This window comes from Meriones unguiculatus, chromosome 7 (genome assembly GCF_030254825.1).
Source record: "Meriones unguiculatus strain TT.TT164.6M chromosome 7, Bangor_MerUng_6.1, whole genome shotgun sequence".
NCBI lineage: Eukaryota > Metazoa > Chordata > Mammalia > Rodentia > Muridae > Meriones > Meriones unguiculatus.
In genome coordinates, this window is record NC_083355.1 from 108,591,144 (window position 1) to 108,616,917 (window position 25,774).

The following is a 25,774-nucleotide window of genomic DNA, read 5'->3' on the forward strand; positions in this document are numbered from 1 at the left end:
TGCCCTGGGCCAGGCCTGAAAGGAAGCCCTGTGGATGCTGGTCCCTCAGGCTCAGGGATGTGATTGGAGCCAACCCAAGACTGTGCCACCCAATCCCAGCGTTTCATTTGACTGTGCCAACACCAGATCACATACTGGCTGCTTAGTTCAAGCTGTGCTAGAACTGGACCACCCTGATATCCCCTCTCGAAGATCACAGCCCTTCTTTCTGCTCCCTGTCCTTCCACAGAATACCACTCATCAGCAGCTGACTTGCTCAAAAGTACACACAGCAGGCTCCTGTCTGGAATCTGAACCCCCCTGTGGGTGTCGCCTGGTTCTAGGGCCAGCCTCTCTCCCCTGGATCCTTACAACAGCTCCTGACTGTCTCCCTGTTTCTGCCCATCCTCCCCACAAGCATTTCAGCTAGAGGGATCAAATTGGGAGCAAGTAAGAAAGTGTTCCCCTTGGGCACCATCCCCACAACCCTCACAGTGGGCCCACGGACTCCTGTTTTTTTGCTTCTCTCCAGTTCTTGTTTCTCACCTTGCTTCAGGCCATAGGGCCCTAGGCTGCTCTTCGGCTGCTCTGAGCCTCCAAGCTCAGGCTTCAGCCTTGGGCTACCCTCCCCATCTACAGTACTCTCCCCAGTCCCTCTCCAAGCTTTCCCTCAGATGCTATCTTCTCTTTCTAAGTGACCTGGCCAGCCCCAGACAGCTCCGGTCACACCACAGCCATTGCTTTCTGCAGCTCACCTGCCACAGTCTGGCTCAAAGGATTAGCACATTGATTGCTTCTGGTCTGTATCCCCTGCCAGAATGTCAGTTCTGCATCTGTTTTGTTCCAAGTTTCTGAAGGCACGTTTAATAAAATGATTGAATGAGGGAAAGCTGGCTTGCCCCCAAATGTCCTCCCCCAGGCTCCTTGGGATCCTTAGACCCTCCATTCGCATGTGCCTGTGACAATGTTGACCAGTGGGGGCCTGGAGTGGTCCTAACCACTGCTGCCTCTCTTCCCTTTGGCCTAGGCTTCTCCCACCCTAGACCAGTCTCCCCATGAGTACAAACCACATCTCCCCAGAGCTCAAACACCTCCTTCGGACTAAGTGGAGCCCTCCCCAGCTTCCATGCCCACTAGAGCTCCACCTTCTCCTGGATTCTGCAAGCTTCCATCACTGGCTGTCCACGGAGTGGAAACATGCACTTGTCTGGCCCCAACTGTCTCCCTCTCCTTCATTCCCCTCCACTCACAGTGTTCAGGATCTCTGAATTCAGATGACTGAATGTGAATCCACACAGAGCACTGTGCACACGCCTCATTGCTGATCTAGCAAGAACTTCCATCCTCAATTCCTGCCAGGCTTCTGCCTCCTCTCCATATGCCCCGTGTGTTTCTCAGGCTCGTCCCCAGGCTCCTGGTCCTTGTGAACCTCAAGCTCTGTCTTCACCCACCTCTTCTCCTTCTCTGTCCTCCCCTGGTCATCTCTGCAGCTCCTGCACCATTGTAAATGACGCCCACAGCCTCATCCCTTGTGATAGCTGAGGCATACTCTCGGCACCTTCAAGGCTCTATGGCAAACCTGGCCCTTAGATTTCTGCTGTCACACTGCTCCTGTTCAAGAGGCACCTGATCACATCCGTCACCATAACCTAGGACTTCCTCTCCCTTCCCTATAGTGGCCAGTCAGGCAACTTTTCAAGCCCTTTTCCAACCCCTGCCTGCTGGGCTGCCCTTCTGGGCCCTGGCACACCACTTCCTCTCTGAGCTTTGCCTCAGCCCCTGCCACCCAGCCTGCATTTTCTGTACTCCTTGGCCTGTTGCTGCTGGAGCACCCCTACCCCCCCACCACAGCCAGCCTTTATTTGAGTCTTGTTCTCCTATCTCTCTGCTCCTCTGGTGGCCCCTCTAAGTGACCTGCTTCAGTCAAGCCTCTGCTAAGACTGGAGATGGACGGGCACTCTGAGTAAGTAGCCCGAGGTTTCTTCATATTCAGCCTCCCTCCACTGTCATAGACACTTTAAGCTCCACCAGAGACAAAAAAAAAAAAAAAAAAAAGAATTGCCTGGACCTTCCCTGTGGGGTCCTCAGGAGCTCTCCACTGTGTCATCCTCAGCCGGTGGCCACAGTGTGGTACTTGGCATGCTCAGAGTTCTAGAGATGTTTGTTACATAAATGTCGTGAGCAATGTGTGTGTGGTAAGCAAAGGTGTGGATGTGAGTACGTTCTTGTGGGCACAGTGTGTATACATTTACGTGACTGTACCACCATGCCCCGTTTGTTTGTTTTTTGTTTGTTTTTTATGTGGGTTCTAGAGATAAAACGTGGGTCCTTTGTGCTTTAGTGATGGAGCTGTCTCTCCAGACCCCATGTGCTTTCTCTGTGTAGGAGAGAGAGGTGTGGGTTCATGGTGGGACCGCAGATGGTTCAGACCCATCGAGTCTGACTAGGGTAGATCAGCCATGGTGGTCCCCAAAGAGGGTCATATCTTATGGAAGATGCTTCTGGGACTTGTTCTCTCTCTGCCCCGGGAAGTGACGCTCCAGTTCGTCAACTGTGACTAGTTAACATTGCTCCTAGCTCCCCCTGCCATGCCAACAAGCCAGTGGCTCTCAGGCACCAGTCAACACTACTTCACTGGGCTCCAGGGTCAGGTGTCATATCCACCATGCCTGGCTGCAGTCCCTTCCATTCTTGCCCTCCCCCACTACTGGTGTTCCCTGGATCACCTCCAAGTGGCTGCTTGTGTTTGCCTCCTTGCTCAGCATCTGTTTCTGGAGAAACCTAAGTGGGACAGGGTCCCAAGAACTGCTAGAAAGTGGCAAGCAGAATCTGATAAACCCCGAGTCCCCTGTTGGCTCCTCTCTCCTGGACAGCCTCTCTCTCTCTTCATCATCCTGCCACTCAGGCATTTATGCAGACATCAGGCAAGTACCTGCCGTGTGTCAAGCCCAGCACCATCAATGGGGACAAAGATGTACAAACAGTCCCTGGCCCTGGGGATCAGAGCCGGCGGCGCTTCATAGGCTGAACTGGTATCTTTGTCCTGGACACAAGCGGGACATCCTAGGTAAATTTTGTAATAATATTAAAGAGCTGACACACAGACAGGACTCCCTCTCTCCTCCCCCATGACGGGTGCCATCCTAAGCATTGTCTTGACTCTCCCAACTGCCCCAGGAGTATAGATGAGGTCCATGTAAGGGGAGGGTCTTACAGCTGTGATGTGTCGCCTGGTTCCAAATCACTGGTGCTGGGCAGCAACGTGTAAGCCCTGGCTCTCGGAATCTATCCTGGAAATGGCTTGAGGGTTATAAGAGGATGTGTTCTTGCTTGAAGCATGCCCCTTCACACATCTCCTCTCTGTTATCAATCATTTTGGGGAGACCAAGTCAGCACCCATGTTTCTAACCCCAGCACCCTTTGCTTCCCAGCACCCTGTGCTGCATCTTGGCCACCTGCGAAAGCCAGCTCACAGCTTCTTCCCAGCAAGCATTCTTCCTAAGCAGCATATTCTAATTGATTGGTTTCTAATTTGCCTTCGTTTGTAACTTAACATGAGGGTAAGGACATAAAATGGAACACAGAACGAAGCAGATAAAACAGGATGTTAAAAGTCAATTGCATCTGGGACCATGTGTTTTACTCTACACTTCCTGTGTAAAGAGGGAACTGGACCATTTTCATAGCCACGGTTGCTACAGATTCTAAGAGAAGAGTTTGCAAGGCCTGCTCACCTGTGTTGGTGCTAAGCTGGGGAGCCAATGGGCCTAGAAGTTGAGTGAACACAAGATACACCCCCAGTGCCAGCACCGGGTGTCTGCTATGCTTGGGAAAGTTCCAGACTTGAGAGACCTGGGTTTTGGTCCCAGGTACCTCATTGATGGTGACTTTGAGATGATCACTTACTCTTTCTGAATATGTGTCCCCTTGGGGTCAGGTTTGCTAGGAGAGAGGGACCAAAAGATCTTTTGGTGATGATGATGCTAGCTAGCTGGCCTCTCTCTGCTGGGGTCTCAGGCACAGGTGACACCCAGAATTGCCATTTCAGATCTAAGGCCACATCTTCCCCTTCAGAGGAAGCAAACACACAAGTGATTCCAGCCTTGGCATAAGTCTGAGGCCTCAAAGACACTGCAGAATGTGGTGTGGGAGCATGGCACATGGGGTTCAACGGGTATTTGATGAACAGGTTGTAGGGTGGCCTCAGGTCTCAAGGAAAAGAGGACCGAGTCCATCTAACCCGGTAGGAACCCTGGCAGAAATCTCAAGTCTGTGTTCGCCATCGAGACCTGAACAGAAGAAACCAGTGAGCCAGTCTTCAGGCCTCGGTACAGATGGTTCGTCATGCCCTGGAACCCGTGAAGAAGCACAGGAGATGTAAGGAACAACCTGATTGATTTGGAGTGTCACGCTGGCCTGTGCTTTGTCACTGTCCAATGCCTAGACCTCAGCAGGTAAGCTCAGAGAAGAAACAAAGGAAGAAATGATGGATTCAGTCCTTGGGCCCAGCGATGGACGGTGTGTCTGGGAGACTTTGACCCATCATCTTGCTGCAGCTCATGTCTGCAATTTTGGCAAGACCCTCCAAGCAGTGACAGCTGCACCAAAAAGAGAGAGGGGCCCTGAAAAGAGTGGGCTCAGCAAGCATGGACAGAAATCAACATCAGACATGGGCTGGAAGGCAGCTCAGCTGGAGACAGCTTGCCAAGCAAAGACCCGAAACGGATCCCCAACACTTTGAAAAAGTGTGGTGTACACTTGGCATCCTTGCACTGAGGACACAGAGATGCATGGATGCCTGAGGCTTGCTGGATGGCCCACATAGCATAACCAGTGGGCTCCAGCCCAGAGAGAAACCCTGTCTCAAAAAAGAAACACACACACCACCCGAAGCTGACCCCTGGGCCTCCATAAGCGATACATACATGTGTACTCCAGTATACATGCATAGTTGCTCACATGTGCACACACATATGTACACACGCACACGCAGAAACAAGCATCTGCCATAAGAATTAACACAGGTAGAGCCTGGACTCCAACTCATTATTAGCCCCCTCATTTTCACAGTCCTTTGCCAGCATTTAGCAGCGAGTGTGTTCCCATTTCACATCTGAAAGTTGAAGTCAACCAAGCAAGGTTGGCTTGTCCAGAGTCACATGATTCCAGCTGTGAGAGGAAAGTGGACCAGAAAGGAAGGGCTAAAAGGTGTTCCAAAGCAGAGGCTCCTGGCTTGGGAAGCAAAAGCAAGCTCCAAGCATGAGCAACAGTTGAACTTAGGCAGACTCTACTAAGACAGCCAATACTGGGTATCCTAGAACAACAGTGTCCCCAAGGCCAGGGACAGAGGGAAGCCAGTCCAGTCCCACCACACCCGGCTCCCCTCCTACCTGTGCCTCCACCTTGACTCACGTGAGTCACCTGGGCAGCTTTACAACTGACCCAGGCAGGATGGGATTAGGATGTTTGCAAAGCTGGTGTGATGTGAATGGGTAGCCAGGATCTGGCAGTTGGGGTTCTGGCAGTCCCCTACAGCATGCCACAGCACAAACTCTGATACGTATGTGTTCAACAAATCGAGGATCCGCGCTTAGTGACTCTTCCTGTGGCCTCCTGTAATAAGCAGCTTAAGAGCGAAGGGTCTGTTTGGGCTTTCTGGTTTGGTGGTATGCCATCACTATAGGAAAAGGGTGGCATTGGGAGTATTGCATGGCTGGTCACATAGTGACCATAGTCAGGAAGCAGAGAGAGATGAACCCTGGTGCTCAGCTCATTTTCTCCCTGTTGTTCAGTCCAGGATGCCAGCCCACTGGAGGGTGCCACCCACACTCATCTGTTAGACCTCTCTGGAAATGCAGTCATAGACATGCCCAGCGGTGTGTCTCCTGGGTGATTCTAAATCCAGACAAATTGAGACTAACCATCGCATGAGTGAATCGATGTACACAGAACTTTTCATATTTTCTTATTCGTTAGATGCAAAGTAATGAATGGAATACTGAAATATTTCCCTTATTGAATACAAAAAATTCAATTTAGAAAAATCACTTAATAACCAGAACCCCTGGAGGCTGTTAAAGATCTCAGATCCTTGTCCGGGTGCAGCAGCATGCCGGGATGCCCTGGGCTGACTGTAGAGTAGAATGTGAGAGTTGACCCACTCTACAGATGGAATAGATTCTGACCCAGAGAAGAAATTTGCTAAACTAAAATTCACACTTGCAAAATTCTTACTTATGAAGGGTGGGCCCCTCACCAGGGGCAGTGCCAGGCCCTCATTCATGGTGGTTTTATTTTTTTAATCTCCCACAGCTACCTTTAGATTGAGAAAATGGGAATCCAGAGAGGCAACACAGACCAGGATACAGCTAGAGAGAACCAGAGTCCAGCTGGTTCCCAGGTCCTGCCTCAAAGACCAGGAATATGGATCAGAGACAAGATGAAAACAGTGTCTCCAGCCAAAGAGAAAAATCCCAAGAATCTAACTTTGAAGCTGTGGGGAGACCAACTCCACATCGATACAGAGTCGGAAGCAAGAGCCTTCGAAGTCACACAGCCCCTGGGTGCCTGATACCCATACTCCATCTGGTGCTCACAGCCAGCCGAGAGCAAGGTGGTCTCTATGGACCACCTCCATCTGGAGTCTGGAATCCCTCCGGGAAGGCAAGGTGATGGGGAGTGGATTTACTTGCTGTGCCCATCAGCTTTGTTATCCCAAGGGCAGGCAGACCACACACACACAAATACACACAGAGAGCTTAAAACACAGGGGAGGGAAAACAGGTCACTGCTCCTTCTTGGCCCTACCTGATCTTCATCACCATCCTATTGTGAAATTACAAGCAAGGAGCGGGTGCAGTGAGCGGCACCCTTTGCTCAGCGACTCCTCAGAGCCCAGCAGCATACCTCATCCCTCTCTCCTCAGGCACAGCAGCCCCCGTCTTCTAGAATGGCCTCAAATCAGACTCAGTTGGCTCAGCCCCTCGCACTGCCCCTAGCCTTGCCAAGCCACCATCACCACCACATCTGACTGAACACACTGCCAGCTTTGTCACTGAGACCTAACCTCTACTCTTTCCCTCCTCCTTTACTTACTCTCTTCCATAGGACCAGTCTCCAAAAAGCAGATGTGAGGCCCTACCCTATAGACCCTATAGAAACATAGTTTTCAACCTTCCTAATGATGTGACCCTTTAATATAGTTTCTCCTGTTATGGTGACTCCTAAATTATGTGATGTATGTGGTGACCATAAAATTATCTTTGTTAGACTCTACCCAGCAGGGTATTAAAGCAGATGCTGAGACTCATAGCCAAACTTTGGGCAGCGTGCAGGGAATCTTATAAAAGAAGGGAGAGATAGAAAGACCTGGAAGGGTCTGGAGCACCACAGGACAACAACAGAACCAAAAAATCTGGGTACAGGGGTCTGAGACTGATACTCCAACCAAGGACCATTCATGGAGATAACCTAGAACCCCTGCACAGGTGTAGCCCATGGCGGCTCAGTGTCGAAGTGGGTTCCCTAGTAAGGAGAACAGGGACTGTCTCTACATGAACTCAGTGGCTGGCTCTTTGATCACCTCCCCCTGAGGTGGGGAGGCAGCCTTACCAGGCCACAGAGGAAGACTATGAAAGACAGTCCTGATGAGACCTGATATGCTAGGGTCAGATGGAAATGGAGAAGGTCCTGCCCTATCAATGGGCTGGGGAAGGGGCATGGAAGGAGATGAGGGAGGAAGGGCAGGATTGGGAGGGGACGAGGGTGGGGCTACAGCTGGGATACAAAGTGAATAAATTGTAAAAAATAAAAAAAGAAAATTATCTTTGTTGATATTTCATGCCTTTAATTTTGCTACTGTTATGAATATGCAAATATTTGTTTTTTCAGATGGTCTTAGGCTACCTCTATAACCCTGAGGCATCATTCTACCCCACAAGTTGAGAACCTCTATTCTTGAGGCTCCTTGCTGCATTTAGATAAATTCAAGCTCCTTTCCTGGCCTCTGATGCTCTGTATAGCCTGCTAACAACTCCCCTATGACCCAACCCCCTCCATGTCTGTAAGGCCCTTCCTGTTTTCTACACTCTGCCGCTTGCAGCCACAATGGCTTCTCTCACAGCCCAGGCTTTGTCCCACGTGAGGACCTTGCGCAGGCTGGTCCCTCCGATAAGAATACTCACCCTCCCGTCTTCTCAGCTTCCTACTCTCCTTTAGTGGGCACTGGGCTTACATGTGATCTCAGGTCCACCAGTGTCAGTGGCCATCCCAGCACCCCTTCGGAGCACATCACACACTGGCTTCCACTTTCCTGCACCACGTCTTCTATCTACGACATCTCCTCTCCCTGTCCCATGCATTAACACAGTAAACTGTAAGCACCATGACTGCGGGGACACTTCCTGTCCTGGTCACTGCATTCTCAGAACCCAGCCTGTGCCAGATGCACTCAAGTGCCCCAAATATATCTGGGAAATAAACCACTGAGGACTATGGAGTGCCCACCATGGACTAAAGAGCTGGAGATGCCACTAAGGACCCAGCAAGAAACACAGCCATATCTAGGCCAGGATCCAAGCGCTAGCCCAACTATGGATTTAACAACTATGGATTTAAAAGCTGGGATGATGCTACAAAAGAAAACGAAAGACCAAAGAGCATGAGCCTATATGTACAAACAGCTAAAGAAAGAATGACTGCCAACCATGGTGTCACGTGTCTGTAATGCAAGCACTAGAGAGGCCAAGGCAGGAAAAGCATGGTTCAAGGCTAGCCTGGGCTACAGAGAGAATTCAAGCCAGTCTAAGCCTACCCAAAAATAAATCAAGTGCTTGGGATGTAGCTGGGTATGCAAGGCCCTAGGCATCATCTCCATCATTGCAAAAGCAAAAGACACACACACACACACACACACACTTGTGAAGAAAAGGGGAGTGTGTGTGTGTGTGAAGGAATTAAGTGAAGTCTCTGACCCTCCTCATTAAGAGACAAAATCTAATCCCCACTCCTTGATGAGCCAGCTCTGGCTATTTGTTTCCACGAAAAAGAGCACAGTAAGCACAGTATCGTGCATGTGCCTTTCTCGGCCACACCATCGAGAAGGATACAGCTTCCTGCCTGTCTTGCAACTCTGCAACCCCACCTCCATGTTCTAAGGAATCCCAGACCACATGGTGATGTCATGTGCAGGGGTTCCAGAGGAGGACCTGGCCAACAAGGGACCAAAGCCAGTATCAACCACCATACATGAGAGAGGACGTCTTTGGAATGACCTGCCCTAGGCCGTTAACTGCAGCTTCATAAAAGGCACACAGGAAGGACATCGTGGTGTCATCCAGTTGACCCTGAAATCGGGGAGGGAGGGGGGACAGCCCACCTGTGGGTCACCTACTGAGGTGTCTTCTTCTGTAGCCATATGGAACCAGAATAGGACGGGCGTGAACTGAGATCTGTGTGAACAAGTAACTCGCCCTTTCTGAAGCTCTGCTCTGTTCAGAGAAAGTGAGGAAAATGCCACCTATTATAAAGGAGTGTCTGAGGGTTCGCTGAGCTCCTGCATGCAGGACCTGGAATTAAATAATGGTTTCTTTCTACTTTTCAAAGTGAGGCAAACATTCTAGCCAAGCATGGGGGTACATGTCTGTAAATTCATTACCAGGAAGATTGGGAGGATCTACAGTTCTTGTCAACCTTGCCTACAATGTGAGACCCTGCCTCAAAAATAAAATATTCTACAACTTTCACAGCTTAATTGGAAACATTTTGCTAATGCATGGCTCTTGGCTCATGAGGGGCCCAAGCGACCCTATTCCCAGCTTCACCAACACTGTATGGCCTTCAGGGAGTCATTTAACCTTTCTTCTGATTTTTGTAAAAATGAAATAAATGCAGAAATAAAAATCTATCCCGGTGCTTTGAAGTCCTCAGGCTCTGTGGACACGCCGGCTCACGCCTCTGCTCTGCTGTGGCTATTTCTGGCCTGTCTGCCTTGAAGCCCGTCTTCAAGAGGGGGTGTACATGCTCTTCCTTAAGGGCTGGTACACCGTTCTTCTTCCCATGGACTGGGCGATCTGAGTCACGGGCAGGGACAATGGGCTGCAACTGGCATTTATAAAGGCAGCCCAGGTCTTCGGTCCTGGTGGCTGCCATGGGCTTTGCCTGAGTATTATCGTGTCTGCCCCCCACCCTAAACCTTGTAGACATCCCATCACGGGGGGGGGTGTGCAGGCTCTGTTTGAGTCTAAGAATTATAGACTAGAAAGGGCTGTCCTAGAAGGGATGTGAGTGGAAGTCTCAGGGTCCCCTTTTGTGGAATCTACCCAGCTGTTAAGAGCCCACTTCACCCCAAGTTTGTTCCCAGCCAGGCTCCAGAACCCCACTTAGGTCACTACCAGTCTGATGGTTAGTGGCCTACAGTTACTAAAACTGTCAGTCTAGCCTTGAACTCACTATACAGTCAAGAATGACCTTGAACTTCTGATCTTCCTGCCTCTGTCTCCTGGGGATTGGAGTTTAACATTAATAAACATTTTATTACATTTATATGTGTGTGTGTATGCATGTGATGATGATGATGATGATGATGATGCATGTGTGGAGCTCAGAAGACAACTTGCAGGAGCCATTTTCTCCCTGGGATCAAACTCAGGTTATCAGGCTTGGTAGCAAGTGTCTTTACCATCTCACCACATTTCTTACTAGCTGCCACTTGCTGGGAGGTAACTGGGTCCCGGGAGCTCTACTAGTTCACTTTACACAGAGACTATGTGACCACCCACATGTGGCAGGAATGGCTACTTGTCCTGGTTCATAGCAGCTCACATGGCTAATGAAAAAGGTTAGAGGGCAGGAAAGCTAGGGCTGAGTCACAGCCCTGTGACACCACCTTTTGGGTGGCATGGAATTCACCCAGGATGTCCTGAGGAATTCCAGCCACCAACAGCAGTTCCTTCCCAGGTAAGAAAACTGAGGCCCCAAGAGAACCGGTATCACAGCGCTGACAGAAGAGGGCCTGGTGGGCCTCCAAAGCACTTTGGCTTAACTGTCATTCTCTCGTAGTCCGCTTCTCAAAATGCCCCCATGACTAAGAATCAGCCTCATTTGAGAGTGAGTGATGGCTTCAGGTTCCCAACCCCACAATGACCTACTGAGTGAGGGATCCTGGGGATGAGGTCCGGCATCCTCTTAAGACAGCTTCCCAGAGGCTTCTGAGGATCCCGCTGTGGGCCACCGTCCCCTCCCCTTGGTACAGCTCGCACGAATGCACAAACAGAAAGGCCCCCAGGCAGGTGCCCTTTGGCCTAAATGTGAGAGTTACAGGCAGAGTGTGAAGAACACATTGGCAGCCAATAAACATGCTGTTCAAGAAACTTCCATGGCATGCCAGGCACACGTCTGTTATCCCAGCACATCAAAGGTTGAGGTGGAGGACCTCAAATTTGAGGCTAGTCCAGACTACATACTGTCTCAACAAATTAGCTCATTCACTCATTCAACCACTCACCTTCTCACCCATGAACCTTTTGCATCACAAGAACTACTTCTATACTCCTTCCTAGTGGCAGGAAGGGTGAAGGATGTTAGGACACAGAGCCGGGCCCTACAGAATACAAGGTACCTGTCCCCACCACCACATGCAAATGAACCCCCAAAGGAACATAACAACAGCAACAAAAATTAAATCACCTTGGCTTTGCCCAGGACAGAAGGCTGAGCTGTTTCCCCAGCAAGAGACTTTGGGAGCTAAAACCAGGAGAGTCCTGGGGAAACAGGGATCAACTGGTCAACCTGAGCGACAAGGAAGTGGCTGAGGGGTGTACGAATGATGAGGGAGGTCGCTCAGTTATGTGGAGACCACCCAAGGATCCCCAAAAGGCTTCTGATCATCATCTCTGCAGGATCGGTGCCAAGGGTCATCTCTCTCCCTGGGCTGTCTACTCCAGGCACATGTTTCCCAGCCCTTGGGCCTCTGAGACAGCTGCTCCTTGTCCCTTCAGCCTCTCTCAGTCAGCCCCATGCCTTCCTGGCTTTCTCCTCACATCCATCCTCCCTCCCTGACCGTCTGGTGAAAGATAGAGATGCAATCACAGACATTTCGCAGGCTGAAACCCGTCGCCAACGCAGAATCTCCTTTAACAGTCTTGTCAACCAGCAGCTGTAAGGCAGGAGAGTTCCCGTGCAGTGGTGGGGGCTGAGGCCCTTTTTGGCTAGAGAAAGTTTCCCTGACTTGGATGACCAGGGAATCCCTTTGGAAACTGAATGGCTTTTCCTCAGAGGTATCTCTTTGGCCTCTGAGTCTAGCTGGTACCCTTGGGCTGCTTCTTTCAAAAATGATTTTCATAGGATGTGTAGCAGCCACAGTGACCTGGCCAGGATTCAAAAGTATTACTCTCCTTTAAGAATTCTCAGGGCGTGGGGGGGGGCAATGACGTGGGTGATTCAGGAGTCTATTTTCTAGATGAAGAGCCTGTAGTGTTGAGGGGATCCTGGAGCTTGAAGCCACAGGGAGAGCAGAGGCTTAGAAAGAGACTGAGACCGAAAGGCAGACACAGAGTCCAGATCATCAACATTGGACTCCGTTGATGCAGCAGACCTGATACTGCAACCTTCTGATTCATGAGCTTAAAGGCTGTCAACTTTCTCTCTTACTTTTGTATTGCATAAGTGACTTCCAGACATATGTCTAGAAAAAAAAAAAAGGACTAGGAAAGGCAGTGGGAAGGGAGATAATAAGGACAAACGCAATGACACACGTGTATGAAAATGCCACAATAAAGCCTATTGTTTTACTGTGGAAGGGTTGTTATCAAACTCTTACTCTGCTATGGACCTGTCAGGTAAGGTGATCCCACTGCTGTGATCACGGCATGACCACTAAAGGGTAACCAACCACGTTCTGCTTGGAATTGAGGCCTGCTCCACCAGAAGGAAATCATGTGTGGCACTGTAAACGTGGTCAAAAGCCCATATCGTAGACCACCATGAGGAAGCTACTGCTGTCATTTTGCTAAATGGATATTATGGACCAGCACAGCACCTTCTAAATATTTATGTATATGCCCACGAGAGCATTTTGTTTGTTTGTTTGGTTTTTGTTTGTTTTTCTATGGGCAGCTGTTATTGCATTGAGAATAAGTACTGAATAGTTGGCCCTCAGTGAACCATTTTTATCATTTTCTGCCGGAAAGAATGTAAGAGCCAGAGGAAGGAATGGAGTGTTGTGGAATGCTGTCTTCTGGGCATGACACAGCTGTGGCACTCTTGAACTCCTAGCACCTATAATTATCTGCCTAAGACTGGGTTCCTCAAAAACCTGTCAAGGAGAGACCCACTCTTCCCTGAGGATCTACGGACAGATCTGTTGAGGGAGAGACATTTTCTTCAGTGCTGTAACCACAGGCAAGCTGCCCATGCTCCTGGAAATAACCTCTCACCCATGCTTCTAGAAAAGACCATAATGAGGCTCACGAAGGTACCAACTAATAAAAAGAAAACACGTGAGAGGAGGAGAGTGACTAGCTGTGTGGTGGATCAGTGAGAGCTGGGTGGAACAAGAGTGTCACGGGGGACAATTACGATCAAAATCTGTTACAGACAGAAGGGCCCGTTCCGCTGCTTATAACAAGCTACTGGTTCAGGCGTACTGTTCTCTTCTCCTCCAGAAGCACCTTCCTGCCCACAGCTCAGCTTTGTCCCCTCTACCACATGGCACCTTCTTTGCCCTCAACCTCAACTTCTCTACAGCCCCAGCCTGGCCTCATGTGTCAGAGAGTTCTGGACATCAAATAATCCCAAGATGCACCACACACACACCACACACACACACACACACACACACACACACACACACACACAGTCTTGTCTGGCAGATCAACCCTAACACGCACTCTAAGCTGTTAAAAGAAGTTGATGCCTCTGAAGCAGAGTGTGAGACGGCACAGCATTCACCTGCTAATCACTGTCCAGGCAGTGTCCCAAAAGGTGGGCCCGTGTCCCCGCAGCACCGTAGACTTTAGATAGCACACAGTGCTCAAACACACCGAAGCACTTACAGTTTGGATCCTGAGTACCCCCCAAGGGCCACGTGTTGAAAGGTTGGTGCCCAGTCTGTGGGCCTAGTAAGAAGTTAAGTCATGAGGCTGTGACCTTGAAGGGGATACTGTGTCCCCGGGCCTTTTCTTGCTTCCTTTGCTTCTTGGCTGCCAGAATATGAACAGGCCTCCTCCATTATCCACTCCCATCATGATAGCCCGGAGATACACATACCCGAATCCCAGAACCAAGCAACTGTATATTGACTCTTCTGAAATGGAGTCAAAACCAACCTTTCCCTCCAGGAAGGTGACTGTCTCAGGTATTCTGTTACAGTGGCAGGAAGCTAACACAAAATCTGATAACAGCAGCACCACGACCAACATAGCATGCTCCTTTTGATTCTCTTACAAGCCTTCTGAATGATATCTTAAAACACCGCTTTGTTTTCATCTTGTCTGTTTCTATGGGCACCTTCCATCTAAGAGAGTGGTTTCTTGTTTACACAACTTCTACGAAGAGTTCTGTGGAATCAGAGAAGAAAACGCACAGAAAAATGAAGACAAATGAGAGGTGGTGCTTGGATTTGGGGAAACTGGTGAGCCATGATCCACAGAATGGGATGTGGCTTGCTCACCCAGGCCCCGGAGGCACACAGGCCCAGGAGATCTGTCCCTTTTCAACCCTGCTGCGATTTGGATGCCATCTGCCCTAGTAAAACTCATATTAAAACTTGGTTTGCTGCCAACACAGTGACGTGAGGAGGTGGCACCTGGAAGAGGGATTAGTGTCTTTCTCGTGACACTAGATGGGTTCTCTTGGGAACAGAAATGCCACAGAGCAGTCTGGTCTGGACAGTTTTGTTTCCTTCTCATCCGCACATGCCTGCCCACCCTTTGGTCCACTGTGTCAGGAAACAGGGGGAGGCCCTTTCCAGACGCTGCCTTCCAGTTTTAGGGATTCTAGCCTAAAAATCCTATAAAGCTTTTTCCTTTATAAACTACCCAGTCGCTGGTATTGTCTTACAGCAATAGAAATGGATTAAGACAACCCCACTGAAGGACTGTGATGCCCAAGATGTGTCCCACAAGGTCCTGCCTCCTAACCTTTGCCCAGCCTTTGTCCATGCTGTACTTCACACCTGTATGTCCTCTTCCCTAAACCTCCCTATCAACCCAGGACAGTCCCATTTACCTTGCAGACCAGGTTCTGCATGAATGGTGGGTCATGTGGCAATAATCCGTCCACCTCTCTGTCCACCTCTCTGGCCACTTGCTTACAAGAAATACAGCCTCCATGCCAGGTTGAAGGCAGTAGGAAGGCTAATTTGAAGTTTAGAGGTGGAATCTGTCCTAACCACTATGGAATTTCCAGCGTCCCTGGCAAATGCTTTCCATGTTCTCATGGGCCACCCTGTGGGTTGCTGATACAGTGCCCTCTGTGGAGCTGAGAGGTCACAGAAGAATAGACAACCCTCCCCTGTGACCAGTACGGATGCATGGAAACACAAGCGGAGTTGAAGGGACTATAGCTGAATGTGTGGAACTATCAGGTCCCAGACACAGGCCTGGGAGCCAGACACTGGACAGAGAGGATGTCTCAGGAAAGGAAGGTAACATCTCCAGGAACAGGGGCTGGTTCTTAGCACAGTGATGGGGTCTTTCAGGATACTCAAGCCAGAATACTGAATAGTTGGCCCTTCCAGGGATGGAAGGATGCTGAAGAAGGATGCTGAAGGATGCTGGAGGGACTGGTGGGATTAAGCTCTCATAAAAACCTGCATCTGAACTCAGACGATGCTAAGCCCTGCCCCAGTGTCTCTGACTCATATAGATTAAAAAAAAAAAAGCAAGAGAGGATGTAATTAGGTTATTTGGAACTACACACCTAGAAGCAGGGGGTCAAGGGGCCCATAAAAAATGAAAGAATCCACACAAACTGCAAAAAAGAGGCTGGACACGCAGCCTAGCCTGGTTCACTCCTCATCAAGGTTATTTAAGACATACTCACAATTCAGTGAAGACACGATCATAGGTATGCTACAGGGCAAACCTGGAGTGACCCACCTACAGCTCAGAATCTGTTCCAGAGACCCCAGGAGCCACCACTCATAAGCAGGGAACCTAACTGTGCAGAACTCAGGGCTGAGGCCATTTCTGGCCAAAGAAATTCCCCTTTGTTTGCTTGATTAGACAATTAAATTGTTCAGAAATGCAGCCACCCAGGGAGGAGGCAAGCCCAAGAGGCTTCAGCAGATCGGGTAAGAAGGGCCGAAATGCAAGAGTGAGTCTCAGCTCCCAGACCTTTGCCTTTGGTTCTATGCTTACTGCCTCCTTAAAAACAGGCATCGGAATTGAAAATTAAACCTGTGTGGGTGGGCTATTTAAGTTCTTACTGAGCAACTGCCCCCTCTAAAGATCTGGCCCTCGGAACACTCCAGGCCGGGTCACTTATCAAATGGAGATTGACTTTTATCCGATTAACCAATGGAGAAGCATCCTTCTCCATCTTGCAGGAGCATTCTGGGGGAATAGCGTTCTGCAGACTGCAGGGGAAAGTTGGGCCTTGGCTTCCCTCCCGCTCGGCCAGTGGAAAATTACAAAGAAGGCAGAACTGTCCTCGTCTCATCTCATTCATCAGCTCTTCCTGGGCCCAGGAAAACATATGGAGTAGCATCCCCCTCCCTCCAAATGAATGAGTCTTCACTTACCTGGGGCAGAGAGTAGTCTGGGAGGTGGCGGAGGTGGGGGTGGAGGGGGCAGTGGGGGCGGGGGCCGGCACTGGCAGATGTGTTGGCAGCTGTCAGTCACCTTAAAGCAAGACTTCTGGGGCTCAGCATGCGTCACCTGCAGACATGGACACGACCAGGAGATGTAGGAGGCTACAAGGTAGCTAGAAGCTGAACTGAGCCTGCCCTGGGTGGATCCCTTTCAGACCACACTTGGGATTCTTCATTAAGACCAAAGCAGGCAGAATAGACAGGAGTCAAAGCTATTGTACCCAGAGAGGGGCAGCCTTTCTCCATCATCTAGCCTCCTACCCACAACTGTCTTTCTTGAGACTGCACAGGCCAAGCCCTCACCTTTCTAGTCACTGCTCCTTCAGCCTTTCTGTGTCTGTCTGAGGTAGAGGGTCCGCCATCTTGGAGAAGAAACCTACCTGACTGGACCTTTGTCTGCATCTCAAGAGACCAAGGGACAGGGTAACTAACCTCCTGATGGTCTCTGTATAACAGTTGAGTCGCTTGTGGGGAACACATCTACCAATCCTCCCCTAATCCCTCCAGGGACCCCCCAAATGCTTCCTTACTACTCAGAAGATCACACGGCCCACAAGTCACTGCATAAGCAGCCCCTTGGCATGCCTCTATGCGTCCTCTCCCTCCCCACCCTCCTGGAATGGGTGGCCATTGCCCATGCTGTCCTGGTGGCTGGAATGTTCTCCCACCTCACCCACTTTGCCACCATTCAGCTCTGCTGTCACTTCCTGGCTAAGCCAAATCTCCTTCTCAGAGGTGTCCTGGTACCGGGGCTCATTTTCGCTACTTAGTCTTTACCAGGGGACTGTACGCTATGCCATGACTGGGTTATCTGTGCCTTTGCTTCCTTCTCATTATTAAAAACTGACACCCAAGGAATGGCCCAGAATTCACAGAGAGCTGGCCCAGGAATGAACAAACATCAAAGTCTAGACCAGAACCTGTGCCTTGTAGGTCTGGGCCTGGGGTCTTCCCAGGATGGGTCTCAGGTTCCTTATGTCAGCTAGAGGAAGCTGTGCTCAACAGTCACTCTAGCTGCATCCTGGAACTCCTCAGTCAGCTCCAACCCATTCCTGCCTTTGCCAGTGAAGTGACACTTTTGCTGGGCCTGAGCTCAAATGCAGCGAGAGCCAGCCTAATAACCATGAGTTCCCAGTGTCCCTCCATCGACAGAGACTATATAGCCAGGGGCCCAAAGCTGACTTCAAGACCAGAAAGGAGTTGGGGGCTCCCTGTGCACTTGATGACGTAGCGGCTACATAGTGGGTGTCAGGGTGGCAATGAGAAGTTGGACCAATTTACTGCCCAACTTAAGATCTGAGAGGCCAACAGGCTTTTGCAGACCACCTACTGGTGTTTTTAAATGGCCACTGACTATGTTTCTGACCCTGGGAACAGTCCTGTCTCCCAAGGGAAGGGTGCATGTGCAGAAGACGAGCTTCCTTCATTCCTGTACCAACATGACTCAATTATCAGAGTCATGGGTAAACAGGCCAGGCTCGCTACCATATGCTGGAGCCCCTCCCCCAGCCAAAGCAATTACTTTTCCAAGGCACACTCAACACAGGAGAGTTCAAGAGGAGCACACTGGTTGGACCTGGCCTGACACAATGACCTATTTTTATGAGAGGCTCTAAGAGTAAAGACCTACAATAGTGTTTTGTGTAACCAAATGATGGGCAAGAAAATTGGGACCAAGTTTCAAAGCTGAAGAAGGGAAAAAATGAATTCCATTTTAAAAGTCGGTGGATTCTGGTCTCTTGTGTGAAGGCTCCACTGAGACCCAAGTGAACAATTGTTCAAGAACCAGTTCTCACAGAAGGGCCAAGTCTGAGCCAGCGGTACTTCTTGCCAAGGCCACTGCAGTTTCCTACGGGTTGGCTGTGCATGAGCCTATGACCGATATGTCTCCCTCCATTGACCCTTTCTCCACCAGCAGGCGTCTCCTGACTGTTCAAAGCCCATTCCTACAAAGTCATGTGGGACAAAGCTATCCCTGCGACCTTACTTGGGCCTCCCTGCTCACTACAGATTATTTGTCTTGCAGACATTCCTCTTTAGGGCAAGCAGCCTGCTGTTTTATGCTTTCTGTCTCCTCACTTGAAACCGTAGGTGTCATGGGACAGACAAGTAGGAAGTATTCATCCTGAGGAGGTGACATGCTAAGTCCTGTGTGGTCCCCTTCATGAGGATGACAGATCTGGGAAGCTTATTAGCCACAGGACAGGTAAGACAAGGGATCAACCAGCCCACGTAATGTAACTGTTGTCCAATCCAACACTGCCCACAACCCAGGGACTGCCTGGGTGAGGCTTGTCTTAGTTGCTTTTCTCATTTGCTGTGAGTAGACCTGAGAGTAGACCTCCAGGAAGGAGGAGTTTGGCTTGGCTCACAGCTCCAGGGACAGCCCATCATGGCGGGAAATGCCCAGCTGCAGGAGGCCGATGTGGCTGGCCTCACTGTGCCCACAGTCAGGAAGCAGAGGGACATAAGGACAGAGGGAAACAAGGACTTTATTGGGAAGGGGTCAGAGCTCATTTGTGGGATGCTCTGGCAGAGAATTGGGCTGTGTTTTTACCTGTGTCCTGAGAACATGAGTGAAGCTGGATTCAAGGCCAGTTTGGGCGGCTCTCACACATCAAGTGGATTTTGCCTCCTGAGCATGTCCAGAACTTCCTCCCTCTCTCCAGTCCCTTTGATTCACCCTGCACCAGGCACCCATGCCTACCGAGTAGCGCCTGCCTCTACCTAGTGTTGCTAGGAACACTGTCTTGTTAAACTTGAATGATGGACAAAAGACAAAGAGCACTATGGCTTACAAATGGCCCCAAGATTGTAAAGAATATGCTTAAGCTAAAAGTGAAACTGGGCTTTGCATAGGCTCAATATGGTAACCCTGTCCTCATGTCAACCTCTGTCCCCTTCCTCTTATGCTCTAGAACCAGAAGCCATCCTCCCTGCTGACCTAGGCTGACAAGCTGAGATGTCTAAAGTGACAGTCTGAGATGGTGTCATGTCTGACTTCAAACTCTCCGTTGTGCCCAGGAGTCTCAGGATCAAATCACAACTTCAAGACAAAGGCTTGCCTGCTCCTCTCCCCATGTCTTTCCATGCCTTATCCTTGCCCTTGGCTTCAGGCTGTTGCCTCAGCCAAAGGTTCCACCATCCAGTGTACCCTGACCTCTCTCACAGCTCAGCGGGGGAACCTCGGTGGGAGGTTTCTTGAACTCTTTCTCCAGGTCTAAGACATTTGCTCCTCCTGAGAGCTTCGGCCTGTAATCACTCGTTTAACTGCGTTGCTAGCACAGCTTGTCAGAGCCACAAGGACAGGGACCACTAAGGCACTTGCACTCCACATACTGCCCAGTAAATGCTGCTGCTGGAAAATGCCAGCTGAGGGAGCTGAATGGAGGGCTCAGCTTCTACGAGGTCTGGGATAGCTTTGTGACAGCACACAGAGACACAGAAGGCCAGATCCAAGCCTGTCTCCCTGGCACTTGCTTCAGTGCCCACAAGGATGATGGCTTCTGGCATCTTTTAAGGAGCTAGGCCAGCACCACAGTAACTTGATGAGACACACTCCTGTCACACCTAATAAATCTGCCAGCCTGTCATCCTCCTCCCTTACAAGGAAAAAAGAAAAGAAAAAAGAATCAACTGAAGTGAACTTAGAAGAAGCCTAAGTCACAAAACTCCATTCCAGACACATCAAAAAGGGGGGCAGAGGGAGGTAAGGAATGACCCTAGCAACCTTTGGCAACTTAAATACCATTGGACTTAAGCAACTCGCTATCTTATCATCTTGCCACAGACAGAAGCTTTCGCCCATTTCAAGGGAAGGACCCAGGTTTCTTGCCTCATCAAGCGGCCCATTAATCACAAGACAGCTGCATCAAGTCTCTCCTTTACCCTCTGGAGGGTTCTTAGGCAGAATGCTTGTGGAAGCAATGATGGCTCTGAGCTCTTCCTCTATGTTCGGGGAAATTCCTGTGACCTGACGGATTTATTCTCTCCACTTAAAGAGAAACACATGGCCTCAGGAGCTGGCATGCTTCCTCCTGCTCTTCTCTCCTGTGTCCCTCCCCAAATCCAGCTCTCCTGCTTAAAAACCAGACCCATTTATTCCTGAGCCCCCTTCCTTTCTCTGCCCCTATCATTTGTAGATTAATTTCCCAGAGCTTCAAGCCAAGAACTTGCCCATTCTATTTAACTGGAGGATCGTTTTCTAATTGATTTTCATGAGAATTGATTTGTATTGAGTTTGAGCATCTGGAGCACACACACACACAACTGTGTCTGGAAATACTGCCTGTAGGACACAACAGAGCTGGGGGTTTTGTTGTTGTTGTTGCTGTTATTGTTTTGTTTAATTAGTCCTTTGAAGGACTCTTTAGATCCCTCTGGAGCACAGGGCAGTACTCTAGTCTCAAGGCAATGTTACCCGTACTCTCTAAGTCCTGGTTGAGGGGTTTGGGGGAAGGCAGAGAACCAAGCCTATGTGTACACAGAAGAGTGAACTCTGCAGAAGGGTTCGGCTAGGAGATGAACAAAGGGACCTAGCCTCAGTGGTTCAAGTGTTGAGAAGTGACGAGCCTGAATCCTGAGGACACAAAGCAAGTTGAAACAAAGCAGTCATAGGCCAGAGGCAGGCCAGAGCAGAGAAACTAAAAGCCCTGGCCTGAGCTGGGGGTGGGGTGCCTCTAGAGGCTGATGGAGGTGGGGCTTTCTGCCCTGTGGGTCTAACACCTCGCATCCCAGCAACAGCAGGGCCGGCTACTAACCATGTTTCCTGGGGTCCGGGCAAGGTACCTAGCAAATAACTACTGACCCCAGAGCAGTCAGGAAGGGGAAACCCAGGGCCAGAGAGCTTAAGCATGCTGTCCAGCCACGCAGCTGCTAAAAGACAGAGCTGGCCATGGGAATTCTAGGCAGGGCAAGAGTCCATCCCATCCAACTCTCTCTCTGTCCTTAGTAGCTACAGCTGGTGGGTGCTTGGCCTCAGCCCTGAACACTGGGAGACCACAGGGGAGGGATTCGAACTCGGGCAGTCTTGACAGAAGTTGTTCTTCACAACCCATTCACCTCCCCAGCCACTACTTAGAAGAACCGCAGCCGCCACCCCAGGCTGAAGTTTAGGAGTGGAGTCTGGTAGGAAACAAGGCACCACTGTGGATCCTTTTTCTTTTTAAGTTCCCTTCTTTCTTTCTTTTTTTCCCCTCTCTCTCCCAAAAGCTGCCCTAGAGATCTCCACAAGGTCTGAGTACCTTCCTATGCCAAGTTCGGTCCTGCAGGCCTTAGGTAGGCTCTTTGTGAAGTTTCCGGGGTCAGAGCATACTGGACTTGACCAGTTTTTCTGTCTCCCAACTCTCCCCGGGACCAACCAGTGGGCAGCTGTAGGGAGAGCTGTGATGTGACCCCATCCCCTTCCTAGGAGGCCTCTACCCGCTTCTCACCTGAACTAAGCCCCAGAGTGGGTGGAGCGCACAGTGCAGCAGTAGCGAGGGCCAGCAGCAGCCTCGGCGCAGCACCAGGTCCCGGAGTAGCATCTCGGCCCGGGGTGCCCACTGGTGAGCTAACTGTCAAGGGAGCAAGACCGGAGTCAGGCGGACACTGCGCAGGCACGGTTGCATCAATTCACCAATCAGCGCAATGAGGACTCCCTTGCCCCGCACTTTGGGGCACCCGAGCAAAGCAAGCCTTCATCTTCCTCCCATGGCGCACACTTGCTGACTCTTGGTGCGTCGCAGAACTCACGCCCTATCCTGGCGCACACCCCCTACGCCCTCCCCCTCAGAACAATGCGTGCACACCTTGATCCCATACACGCCCCCGGAAACATCCGAACACACTTACGGAACCTCACACGGCCCCAGAAATGGCCATGCACAACTCTAACTTCAAACCCTGCGAGAACCACTCACTCTGCGCGCGCACGCACCGTGACCCTCCCCATGCATCGCCACCGACTCCCGCCCGCACACTCCTTGACTCTGCACGCACAGCACCACCAATCTTGCTGCGTGCAATCTCTCTGCCCCGGGGACTTCACTGCGCACCCTGTCACACAGGCACCGATGTGCGCGCACCCATTTGCCGCCCAAGCCCCAGCTCCTGCTCCCGGGCAGGCGTAGGTTTTCCCCGCCCGCCCCCAAGCCCTCCGATGCCTCACTCCACCTTGCCTTACGGCGACCCCCACCGATCGTCAACACGGAGAAGGGAAGTCAGGGTCCCCCCACAGCAGCTCTGTTTCCCAGCGGCCGGACGGCCCCCATTTAAAGCCAGCCGCCTCCCCAGTCCCCCGCCTTCTAGGCGGGGCCTCCAAGCTCACCCTGGCGGCTGCGCGGGCGCACGGGGGCTTCACATGCAGAAGAGGAGCGCCGGCACTGGAGCAAAAGTTTGCGCGCCGCTTGGGCCTCCTGGGCGGCCGATCTGGGGACCCGGGGCGCGGCGCGCTCGCACGGGGCTCCGGGCTGCGCTTGGCCGCGCGCGGGCCAGGAAAGGGGGCCACCCCCGAGCTCGGAGCCCGGCTTGGGCTGCCCAGGCAAAGGGCGAGGAAAGTGTCCCTGGACCGCACGAGCCCTCCTCCAGCCGCCGCGGTTCCCTGCGCCGCCCGGGTCACCGCCCTTCCCGGTGGCGCCGCGCGGCTGCCCCAGGCGCGGGGTGCCGGGGGCCCGCGGGAGGCAGCGGGCGAGAGGCGCCGGCCCGGAGCGCCCGCTCCGGCAGCAGGGCCGCGGGCGGAGGCGAAATAAATAATGCACGAAAAAGGAAAACAGACGTGAGCGGAGCCAGAGCCTCGCCCGCCTCCCTCCTGGGCTGCGCTCCCGCCCGCGCTCCCCGCTGCCGTGGCGGCCAGCGCCGCTGCAGTGATTCCTCGTCTCCATCTAGCGAGGCTATTGTGTATTGGGCGCTTAATAATTTATTTATTCACCCTAGAGGCCGAGGACTCCCAGTGACAGTGACATCCTGCTCCTGCTTGCCCCTCCCTCAAGTTCATTTCCAGGCTGCGGGAAGGTGGGACAGTAAGGTCTGACTAATGGGGACCCTCTCCGCGCACCATTCTCGCGGATGCCCCGTTTCCCGCAGGCTCTGCAGGTGCCAGGCTGGGAGGGTACTGGCTGGCCCTCCAAAGCCATGTGCCTGACCTCCCTCCACTTGGCAGTCATGACCCCTCAGGACCTCTCCTCCATTACTCCGCTGCGTCTTCGGGGGAGTTGCGACACCCCAGGGAGAGCCTTTTTCCCCAGGGCTTTTCCTCCGTCATCCACAAACTCCTGTCTGAGGCAAGATTATCAACAAGTCGGTTCTTCAGAAACGAGCTGGCTGCTTCTCCTTCAGACAAGCTGCTCGCTGCTCCTACCTCGCAGGCACCTTCCAGGGCACCACACAGGCGCCCTGCTCTTCTGGTGACAGCGCTTTGTAAGCGCTCTGATTGATGTTCCCGCGAGGTGAGGGTGTGGGGTGTGCGTGACAATTCCAGGCAAAGTCCCCAAGAGCTAGGCAATACTGTTTTGGGGTTAGGTGAGAGAACCAGAGGCAGATAGCGTAGGGGAGCTATCACAGGCTCACTGGTTAAGAAAATTATTTAGTTCCTCTTGTCTGTCTCCGGAGGTACCCCTGAGTCACTCTAAGAAAAGCCACACTTAAATATAAACTGCTCTGCAAAGCAGGTTTCAGACCAATTCTCAGGGAGCCTCCTTCATCAGGGCACGGCAGCCAGGCCTTTCCTTCTCAGGGTGATGTAATTGTGAGCCCCACAGTATCCACAAGCACCTAGTCAGAGCCAGCACAGTACTGGGTGCGAGGCACAGTAGAAAAGTAACAAATCATAAACCTTTGCAGTTAGGGAGAAGGATGGGAGAAATGATTGCTGGGGGAGGAGCTTCCTGGAACAGCGGCCAGGATGGTGTGAAAAGAGGGAATGAAGCATAGGACTGAGGCCTGCCGATCAACCAAAATTAAATGAATCTGGATGTATCTTTGAAGCTTAAGCCATTTGGAGTATTTTTGTCCCGCACAGGTCTCCAGTCTTTAGCTAAGACAACAGCACCGGGCCCCTGGAGCTCTTTGCTACTTGAAAATCTACATATGTCACACTTTTTTAAATTCAGTTGTCATAGTCCTGGGTAGATACAGTAATTGTTCCCTTCGGAATGTCCGGAGATGGCTTCTAACCAGAATCACACCGCCATCTCCCTAAGACTCACAGACACCAGCTTCCAACCAAAGGGTCAAGACATTCTGGGAATGTAACTCAGTTGTTAGAGTGCTTGGCCACCATGCACAAAGACCTGGTTCGGATCCCAGGGACAGCATAAACCGGACATGATAGCAGATATCTTGAGTCCCGGTACTCAGGAAGTATAGGTGGAGGCAGGAGGATGCGAAGTTCAAGGTCATCCTTAGCTCCATAGTAAGGTGGAGGTGAGCCTGGGGAGATGGGTATTCAGTTTCCCAATTCCAGACTTAACCTATGTACCTCTGGAGAGTCACCTGGTCCCCAACTTCCTGGCCCATGGAAATGGGGGCCCTGACACTGGGGAAATGTCACAACTTCCCTTAGAACGAAGACCCTCCTTGGTGGTAAGTCTTTAATGACCCTGAAGGACCTAGGGAGGTCCCAGCATCTTTCAGCCTTTCTGGTTGTCCCATCGCTTACAGTGTCTAATTACAAGGAATAACTTTACCAGGAGATAGCTCCCCCACCCCTTGGAAAAACCCTGGCGGGTGAAAGACAGTAGATGAAGGGACGCACGGCCACAGAGTCTAGTGGTTCCGTTTGAGATGTCTAACAGGTGTGACAGAGCACCTGACAACTTCTTTGAAAGCTGTGGCCAGCTTGACCATACCCAACCTGGTGTTTGACTCTCCCCTTCCCTTTTCACCACTCTTTCTTGTTGTTCTGAGATCTTGTTCCTCACCAAAGTGTATCTGCCCGGTTTCTCCAGAGAAATGGAACAGACAGAGTGGACTAATAGGAGGTGATTTATTAGATGGGTGGACACAAGC

The 25,774-nt window shown here is 51.2% G+C and overlaps 1 protein-coding gene across 5 annotated transcripts in view; it reads right to left on the reverse strand.

The window, feature by feature from the left end:
- Positions 1–23,663, reverse strand: part of Prima1 (proline rich membrane anchor 1) — a 53,986-nt gene extending 30,323 nt beyond the window's left edge. For 2 of the 5 annotated variants that reach the window (XR_009593068.1, XM_060388092.1), the window contains exons 1-2: positions 23,097–23,663; positions 22,222–22,344 (exon numbers count right to left, since the gene is read on the reverse strand). Coding sequence is in view for 4 of the 5 variants with exons in the window: in XM_060388092.1 (XP_060244075.1) it covers positions 22,222–22,344; positions 23,097–23,649 (676 nt within the window). In the remaining variant the exon portion in view is untranslated. Of the gene's footprint in view, positions 1–16,720; positions 16,857–22,221; positions 22,345–22,942; positions 23,068–23,096 lie in introns of those variants that run through there. The other 3 variants (XM_021649436.2, XM_021649434.2, XM_060388093.1) reach the window with 3 other exon arrangements.
- Between the last annotated feature and the right edge of the window lie 2,111 nt (positions 23,664–25,774).